Genomic DNA, 9,963 nt, shown 5'->3' on the forward strand with positions numbered 1-9,963 from the left:
GGGGCTCATACTGTATATAGGAGGGCTATGTGGGAATTCATACTGTATATAGGAGACTATGTGGGGATTCATACAGTATATAGGAGGGCTATGTGGGGATTCATACAATATATAGGGGACTATGTCGGGGCCCTGTATATACAGGGGTAGTGTGTGAGCTCATACTGTTGTGACAAAATCACTGGCAAAGTACTGGAGGGGAGATATGTATCACTGAGGTTAGTAACTTCAGCTATATGAACCTAGGAAAATGCTCCAGCCCACTAAGTGCTGAGAGGGGTAATCAGCTATGTTAAGTGCTAGATCTAGATTTAGTGAGCAGCTGAAGCGTGGATGGGAGGCTGCTCACCATGTCTCCACCCCAGGGTGGAGTCCAGACCATAACTACACAGCCTTCTGGCTCACTCAGTGTTGGGTGTGCCTGGGGATGAGAGCTCCAAAGCTGTTTTTGAGGATAAGGAAATTGATCCTTTTTTATGTTTTCTTACTCAGTGGGCGGATCCTGGCAGCAATGTGGACTGTGCCATTTGTTTTTGTTTTGCTCTCCTGTTAGGCCAGAAAGGCCATGTTTATGTTGCTAACCCTGCCCTGGTTTATGCTGTACCTCAATAAACCAGTGGAAAATTTAAAAAGACAACATTTCTGTGTCTACCTCTATGAGCAACCAAGTGAGCCGATCTACCACTGTGTATAGGGGAACTGTATGTGGGCTCATACTATATATAGGGGGACTGTGTGTGCTCATGCTATATATGGGGAACTCTATGTGGGCTCATACTATATATAAGGGGACTGTGTGTGGGATCATACTGTATATGGTGGGCTTTTGCTATAAATGGTGGGCTTTGTGTGGGTTTATGCTATATATAGGGGGACTGTGTGTGGGCTCATACTGTATATAGGGAACTGTGTGGGGGATCATACTGTATTTAATGGGGCTGTGTGGTGGCTCATACTTCATATAGGGAGCTATGTGGGCTCATACTGTATATAGGGAACTGTGTGGGGGATCATACTGTATTTAATGGGGCTGTGTGGTGGCTCATACTTTATATAGGGAGCTATGTGTGGGCTCATACTGTATGTAGGGACTGTGTGGGGGCACTTACTGCATATAAGGAGGTAGTGTGGGGGCTCATACTGTATATAGGGGTTGTGTGTGGGTTCATACTGTATGTAAGGGGCTCTGTGTGTGCTCATGCTGTATATGGGGGCTGTGTGTGGGCTCATACTGTATATAGGGAACAGTGTGGGGGATCATACTGTATTTAATGGGGCTCATACTTTATATAGGGAGCTATGTGTGGGCTCATACTGTATGTAGGGACTGTGTGGGGGCTCTTACTGCATATAAGGAGGTAGTGTGGGGGCTCATACTGTATATAGGGGTTGTGTGTGGGCTCATACTGTATGTAAGGGGGCCCTGTGTGGGCTCATGCTGTATATGGGGGCTGTGTGTGGGCTCATACTGTATATAGGGAGACTGTGTGGGGCTTATACTGTATACAAGGAGGCTGTGTGCGGGCTCATACAGTATATAGTGGGGTGTCAACATACTTAATTCTGCTCAATATTAATTGATACAATTAATATGAACATAAAAAGGTAATTAGAATATTAATATTGAACAGAATTATTTTCGACCAATTTGTTCAGCCCTGCACAGCAGTCACGGTATCCCATATGGCACCTTGGGAAAATGAATTGCCCACCCATGTTCTAATTGATTTGTTTTGGTTCACATCACACACATGATATAAGGGACTATAAAATGAAATACAATCAAACAACAGTAACACATATAATGTCTGATTTATTAGAAAAATAAAAATTTGTTTTACATAATATTTAGAAATATAAAAACAAATTATTTCCCCAACAAGACGCCGTTCAATATACAAAACTATACACAAGGGACAGATGAAGATATAAACTAGAAAAATCAGCATTGACGAATATCTGCACCCACAGTGACCACCCCACTTGTAAATCTAATAATATATTATTTAATAGTTCCCTGGTGTATTTGGTTATATCCCCAAATTGTAGAGCCGTATTTCCCAGCATCTTGGTAAATCTGATTAGGTATTCCTAGGTCTGATACGACAGCATAAATGTATTGTTATATGGCTATAGGATTCTCTCATATAAGGTCATGTTCACACGTCGGAGCAAAAATCAGCGATCATCCTTGGATTTATGTCACTTATTTTCATTGGGTAATTTTTTTTTGTCTCTGCAGCTGGAAATCTGCATAGTAATACATTAAAGCATGTGAACAGGGTTGCACAAAACACCGTTTCCGAAAAATTGGTATGTAGAATTTAACATGGATTAAAAAAAACTGTGCTAAAAACATCGTTAAATGTGAACATACCCAGAGAATAACATCCCCAATATGAGCTGTAAAAACAGCCATATTGATTGTCATCCAGCTGGACAGGAAAGTGATATTGGTTGTCATCCAGCTGGACAGGAAAGTGATATAGGTTGTCATCCAGTTGGGCAGGAAAGTGATATTGGTTGTCATCCAGTTGGGCAGGAAAGTGATATAGGTTGTCATCCAGCTGGGCAGGAAAGTGATATAGGTTGTCATCCAGCTGGACAGGAAAGTGATATTGGTTGTCATCCAGCTGAACAGGACATCTTAGGATCTAATATATACAGGTGACTGCTTTGATCTTAGAAGGAAATTCAGTATAATCCATAGAGTAGAGGATATACTGTACAATTCACGGATAATAATATTTCATGTTGTAACTATCCAGAGATATTTGGCAATATATAATAATTTACAATATTTACAGGTAAAAAAAAGTCCACGAATCATCGATCTTATAAAATATTGTACAAATGTGCAAGAAACACAATTAGAAGTTCATTTGTCTCCTTGCGATCAGAAAGCTGACATTTCTACTTCTCACGACACACTTGGGACAGAATTATGTCTTGTTTTTGCCTCCTTTACCTCTTGTCTTTGATGTTTTTCATTATGTCTTATCCTATTTTCTTATGCTTCCTGCTGCCTATGAGCAAGGGATTTAAAACAAGTCTGTGCAGCAGAGAGAGGCAGTGTGCTGTACAGGTGATGAAACTTCCCGTGACCACCAGGTAAAGTCACATAGTTCATAGGTAAACTGAAGTACCTTGTTGACAGTGGAAGTGATTCTGCAGAAGTCTGTAATACTAAATGAATTATGGGTGGTGCAGTATGGCCTTTAGGTCTCCTTACACACACGCTAGTATATTCTCAGGTTGGGGAACTTGGCGTTGTCCGTCTGGAGGAGGCTGGTGTCCCGGGGGCAGTTATTATGGCAGACACATGTGTTGATGAGCATCACTTGCTTCTTCATTACTCTATCATTAGGACAGAGAAACTCCACTTGGGCGGTCCTGGTGCTATGGGGGGTACAGCATCGCCCATCGGTGCATTTACCACAGAACTTGGGCTTATAGCTGTGCACGCTGACACATTTATTGTATTCAAAATGGACGGCTTTCTCGGATTTCCTCACTCGCGTGCATTTTTTCCCTTTCTGGAAGAGAACGAAAGAATAAGAACTTTAGTTATGCCAACCGTATAAAGTAGACCACCACCATATTAACAGAGTTACCCCTCCCCCACCAAAGAACAAATCCCTTATCCACGGGCTTAGTGATTGCACTCCCACTGACCACTTGATCGGTGGTTCCTCGTCCCCCGGTTCCTTTACACTCCTCGATGTACTTTGATACTCGGCTGTATCATCGCCCTTACAAAAATGGATAGCAGGGTACATGCGCGACCTCACGGCTCCCACCATGAAGGGTTCTCTTGATAGGTAGGAGTCCCAGAAGTTTGGCCTCCAGCAATCTGACATTTATCACCCTTATATATATCCTGTATAAGGATCACCAAGCTATGACTTTCCTGCATTGGACACATCATGTGAAGATGACCATCGCCGGAGAAGGACATCATGGTGGGAAGAATGGAAGGAACAAGACTAAGAGGAAGACCAGCAACCCGATGGCTTGATACCATCCAGATAACGGCGGAGAAGACCCTGGATGACCTATCTAGGATGCAGAAGATCGATCTTTTTACCATCAAATAACTAGGGCTCAAGATCGAGACGACGGCGGTTAGAACAAAATGAAAAAATATATATCCTGTGTAAAGATGGAGCTTTGGAGAAACAAAATGATGGAGCCTTCAAAAAACCCCATCATTGCCCTCCGATAGACTGTAAGCTGCTGATTACAGGAGCCGGCCTTCTGTGAATACTATGTATCTGACATTGCAACAAAGCATCAGGTATGACCTAAAATTGCTCTCTCGTGTGATGAAGTCAACTCCGATCCTCACCCATCTCCATGTCAGGGCGAGTAAAGGCATCCATACCTTTTCTATGAGCCCCTCCGTCTCTTCATCACAAGGTCGCACCATGCACAGGCGGATCTGTTTCTGCATTTCACAGCGTCGATTACGATTCGTCACCCTGTAGGAGTGGCCCATGCCGCATGTCTTAGAGCAAGCGCTCCACTCTGTCGTCTGCTCGATACAATTGGTACCCATATCTACTCCAAACGTGGCCTCGGGTCTGTAGGCTGCAGAAATAGAAAAAAAGTATAATTAGTATCCTGTGCTGATTACTTATTATCCTGCACTGATCCTAAGTTACATCATGTATTATACTCCAGAGCTGCACTCACTATTCTGCTGGTGCAGTCACTGTGTACATATATTACATTACTGATCCTGAGTTACATCCTGTATTATACCCCAGAGCTGCACTCACTATTCTGCTGGTGCAGTCACTGTGTACATACAGTGGGGCAAAAAAGTATTTAGTCAGTCAGCAATAGTGCAAGTTCCACCACTTAAAAAGATGAGAGGCGTCTGTAATTTACATCATAGGTAGACCTCAACTATGGGAGACAAACTGAGAAAAAAAAATCCAGAAAATCACATTGTCTGTTTTTTTATCTTTTTTTTTGCATATTATGGTGGAAAATAAGTATTTGGTCAGAAACAAACAATCAAGATTTCTGGCTCTCACAGACCTGTAACTTCTTCTTTAAGAGTCTCCTCTTTCCTCCACTCATTACCTGTAGTAATGGCACCTGTTTAAACTTGTTATCAGTATAAAAAGACACCTGTGCACACCCTCAAACAGTCTGACTCCAAACTCCACTATGGTGAAGACCAAAGAGCTGTCAAAGGACACCAGAAACAAAATTGTAGCCCTGCACCAGGCTGGGAAGACTGAATCTGCAATAGCCAACCAGCTTGGAGTGAAGAAATCAACAGTGGGAGCAATAATTAGAAAATGGAAGACATACAAGACCACTGATAATCTCCCTCGATCTGGGTCTCCACGCAAAATCCCACCCCGTGGGGTCAGAATGATCACAAGAACGGTGAGCAAAAATCCCAGAACCACGCGGGGGGACCTAGTGAATGAACTGCAGAGAGCTGGGACCAATGTAACAAGGCCTACCATAAGTAACACACTATGCCACCATGGACTCAGATCCTGCAGTGCTAGACGTGTCCCACTGCTTAAGCCAGTCCATGTCTGGGCCCGTCTGAAGTTTGCTAGAGAGCATTTGGATGATCCAGAGGAGATTTGGGACAATGTCCTTTGGTCTGATGAAACCAAACTGGAACTGTTTGGTAGAAACACAACTTGTCATGTTTGGAGGAAAAAGAATACTGAGTTGCATCCATCAAACACCATACCTACTGTAAAGCATGGTGGTGGAAACATTATGCTTTGGGGCTGTTTCTCTGCAAAGGGGCCAGGATGACTGATCCGGGTACATGAAAGAATGAATGGGGCCATGTATCGTGAGATTTTGAGTGCAAACCTCCTTCCATCAGCAAGGGCATTGAAGATGAAACGTGGCTGGGTCTTTCAACATGACAATGATCCAAAGCACACCACCAGGGCAATGAAGGAGTGGCTTCGTAAGAAGCATTTCAAGGTCCTGGAGTGGCCTAGCCAGTCTCCAGATCTCAACCCTATAGAAAACCTTTGGAGGGAGTTGAAAATCCGCGTTGCCAAGCGAAAAGCCAAAAACATCACTGCTCTAGAGGAGATCTGCATGGAGGAATGGGCCAACATACCAACAACAGTGTGTGGCAACCTTGTGAAGACTTACAGAAAACATTTGACCTCTGTCATTGCCAACAAAGGATATATTACAAAGTATTGAGATGAAATTTTGTTTCTGACCAAATACTTATTTTCCACCATAATATGCAAATAAAATGTTAAAAAAACAGACAATGTGATTTTCTGGATTTTTTTTTCTCAGTTTGTCTCCCATAGTTGAGGTCTACCTATGATGTAAATTACAGACGCCTCTCATCTTTTTAAGTGGTGGAACTTGCACTATTGCTGACTGACTAAATACTTTTTTGCCCCACTGTATATTACATTACTGATCCTGAGTTACACCCTGTATTATACTCCAGAGCTGCACTCACTATTCTGCTGGTGCAGTCACTGTGTACATACATTACATTACTGATCCTGAGTTACATCCTGTATTACACCCCAGAGCTGCACTCACTATTCTGCTGGTGCAGTCACTGTGTACATACATTACATTACTGATCCTGAGTTACACCCTGTATTATACCCCAGAGCTGCACTCACTATTCTGCTGGTGCAGTCACTGTGTACATACATTACATTACTGATCCTGAGTTACATCCTGTATTATACTCCAGAGCTGCACTCACTATTCTGCTGGTGCAGTCACTGTGTGCATACATTACATTACTGATCCTGAGTTACATCCTGTATTATACCCCCAGAGCTGCACTCACTATTCTGCTGGTGCAGTCACTGTGTACATACATTACATTACTGATCCTGAGTTACTTCCTGTATTATACCCCAGAGCTGCACTCACTGTTCTGCTGGTGCAGTCACTGTGTACATACATTACATTACTGATCCTGAGTTACATCCTGTATTATTCCCCAGAGCTGCACTCACTATTCTGCTGGTGCAGTCACTGTGTACGTACATTACATTACTGATCCTGAGTTACATCCTGTATTATACCCCAGAGCTGCACTCACTATTCTGCTGGTGCAGTCACTGTGTACGTACATTACATTACTGATCCTGAGTTACATCCTGTATTATACTCCAGAGCTGCACTCACTATTCTGCTGGTGCAGTCACTGTGTACACACATTACATTACTGATCCTGAGTTACATCCTGTATTATACTCGAGAGCTGCACTCACTATTCTGCTGGTGCAGTCACTGTGTGCATACATTACATTACTGATCCTGAGTTACATCCTGTATTATACCCCCAGAGCTGCACTCACTATTCTGCTGGTGCAGTCACTGTGTACATACATTACATTACTGATCCTGAGTTACATCCTGTATTATACCCCAGAGCTGCACTCACTATTCTGCTGGTGCAGTCACTGTGTACATACATTACATTACTGATCCTGAGTTACATCCTGTATTATACCCCAGAGCTGCACTCACTATTCTGCTGGTGCAGTCACTGTGTACATACATTACATTACTGATCCTGAGTTACATCCTGTATTATACCCCAGAGCTGCACTCACTATTCTGCTGGTGCAGTCACTGTGTACATACATTACATTACTGATCCTGAGTTACATCCTGCATTATACTCCAGAGCTGCACTCACTATTCTGCTGGTGCAGTCACTGTGTACATACATTACATTACTGATCCTGAGTTACATCCTGTATTATACTCCAGAGCTGCACTCACTATTCTGCTGGTGCAGTCACTGTGTACATACATTACTCCATCATGCACTAATCCTCAGTTACAGACTGTATTATACTTCAGAGCTGCGCTCATTAATTTTCCCTGTAGAATTACTATCTATGAATTAACATCAGTGTTAGGAGGAGTTTGGATGGATCGTCTGTAGATCATCCATGGGGAAATATTCCTGGATACTTGGTCCACCCCGATTTATTTATTTTTTAAGCTCATTGAGGTGCTTTCTCACCAGCCATAGCGAAGCCTCCGAATGGCACTTGTTCTTTTGCGTCGCACACCCACTTCTCGCAGCATTCCCCGGGGATGGAGACTTTTCTTGGGAAGGGGCAGTCAGGTCCGGGCAGCTGCAGGTCCAGGTTACATCTTGGGACGCATCCGATCTGTCCGTCCTGACAGGAGCAGTGGTATTTACAGCTGGGCTGGAAGCTTTCACCGTGGCTGTATATGGCGCCATTAAACATACATTTACCTCCTTCCAGCTCTAAGATAAAAAAAATAAGAAAAAGGAAAAACAATGTTAAGGTGGAGATGTAAGCTATGGTGCATGTCTATGCTGCCAGCCTTAGTCGCCCACTTACCCGCGCATGTGCCCACGTCACTTCTCAGCTCTGCACTGAAGTCACAGTATAAGCCCAGCTCCTCCTGACATGGCAGCACCTCGGAGCAGACCTCCCCCTGCTGCCTGGCACACACTGGGCAGCAGGCACAGCCATCTAACACGACGGGCACGTGGGGGGCACAGGTTGGCGGTTCCTCCGGACAAGGTCCACACTGTGCTGGACATTTCTGAGAGATCGCCTGGAGGATGAACATAGAGAAATGATATGTACCGGTAATGGTTAACCCTTACATCCTCACATATATGTACAGAAAAAGTTCACCAGCTACCGGACAATAACAGTAGAGTCGTTTTCAAGCATTTTCAGATCTCCAGTGCAGGACCGCCCACTTGTCCATTTTTCAATGAGTGCGTGCGAAACATCGGACTGCACTCGGATGGCATCTGAGTGCAGTCTGCGGCCTCAAAGAATGGGGAAGATGGAGAAATGTTTTCTTCATCTGAGAGATTCAGATCACACATAGATCAAACTCTGATAAGAGTTTGATTAGAGTGTCATTTGCATATTCATCCCAATTATTAGGCTTTGTAACAAGAAACAGCAATATGAAAGTAAGTGTCATATCATGCAGCCAAGTCTTCGCCTGCTGTGATGTCAAGAGGCCACAAGATTTCGAAGCCAAATGATGTAGCCGCTGGGCGTCACCTTGAGGGTGCGTGCCCACGATCAGGAATCGTACCGTTTTGGACGCAGCATATTTTTGCATTCTACAGAAAACGCACGTGTTCTGGAATTATCTAATGACAGTCTATTAGGGAAAATACGGACAGCTACAGAAATGTACATGCTCGGAAAAAGAATCGCCGTGGGTGGGAGATTTCTATAAATCCCATCCACTGTGCTTGTAATGTAGAACGCCGCGCTTTGGAACATACGCTGCTTCCAAAACACTATTATTCCTGATCGTGGGCGCGTAGACTCAGCGTTCAGAAATCTATTTCATTCTTTCAGAGTTCTTAAAAAAATGAATTAAACACAAATTATTGTAGAAAAGTTGCAAAATTCTGCTCTATGTACATAAAACTGGAAAACCTGAGAATGGACGTTAGAATGGACGTGAGAATATCACTAATCACATGAGACAAGTGGGACTTACAGTATGGATGAGGAAGAGTGTGCACAGGGCAGGCAGCAGGCTCCGTCCACACATCATCACGTCCCGGGAGATCTTTGCTGACTTCCAAGTTGTACGGATTAGTATTCTGTGCTTTTCATTCGCCTTCACCCTCTCCATTTATAGGGCGCTGCTACGCTCACCGCTATCCTATTGGTTGTACTTTTTGGAGTGGGAAGTAGCTAAGAAAATGACAAATTATTTAAAAAAAACACAAACACTTTCCTTTCTTTACCTTTCCCTAAAAGAATCCCTGGTTATGGACACTAGATGGCAATGTGAGAGTTTTTCCCGAGGAAAGGAACACGTAATTTTTGCGAGATGGAATGCGTTTTCCATCCCAACTCATGGAACTGATTTGTGTCGGAGGAACTGATTACTCATCTGAACATGAGGAATGCCTTCTAAAGCCACATGTCCAGACGTCTCGTACAGTCTGGGGAC

The 9,963-nt window shown here is 43.5% G+C and overlaps 1 protein-coding gene across 1 annotated transcript; it reads right to left on the bottom strand.

Annotated features, from left to right (window-relative positions):
- Positions 1–1,795: 1,795 nt before the first annotated feature.
- CCN3 (cellular communication network factor 3) lies at positions 1,796–9,655 on the bottom strand. Its single transcript, XM_069731825.1, has 5 exons — positions 9,502–9,655; positions 8,364–8,583; positions 8,015–8,266; positions 4,385–4,590; positions 1,796–3,536 (listed from the first exon to the last, which is right to left on the bottom strand). Exons 1-5 carry the CDS (start codon positions 9,637–9,639, stop codon positions 3,240–3,242), a joined length of 1,113 nt encoding a protein of 370 aa, XP_069587926.1. The 5' UTR covers positions 9,640–9,655; the 3' UTR covers positions 1,796–3,239.
- Between the last annotated feature and the right edge of the window lie 308 nt (positions 9,656–9,963).

Source organism: Ranitomeya imitator, chromosome 6, assembly GCF_032444005.1.
Source record: "Ranitomeya imitator isolate aRanImi1 chromosome 6, aRanImi1.pri, whole genome shotgun sequence".
NCBI lineage: Eukaryota > Metazoa > Chordata > Amphibia > Anura > Dendrobatidae > Ranitomeya > Ranitomeya imitator.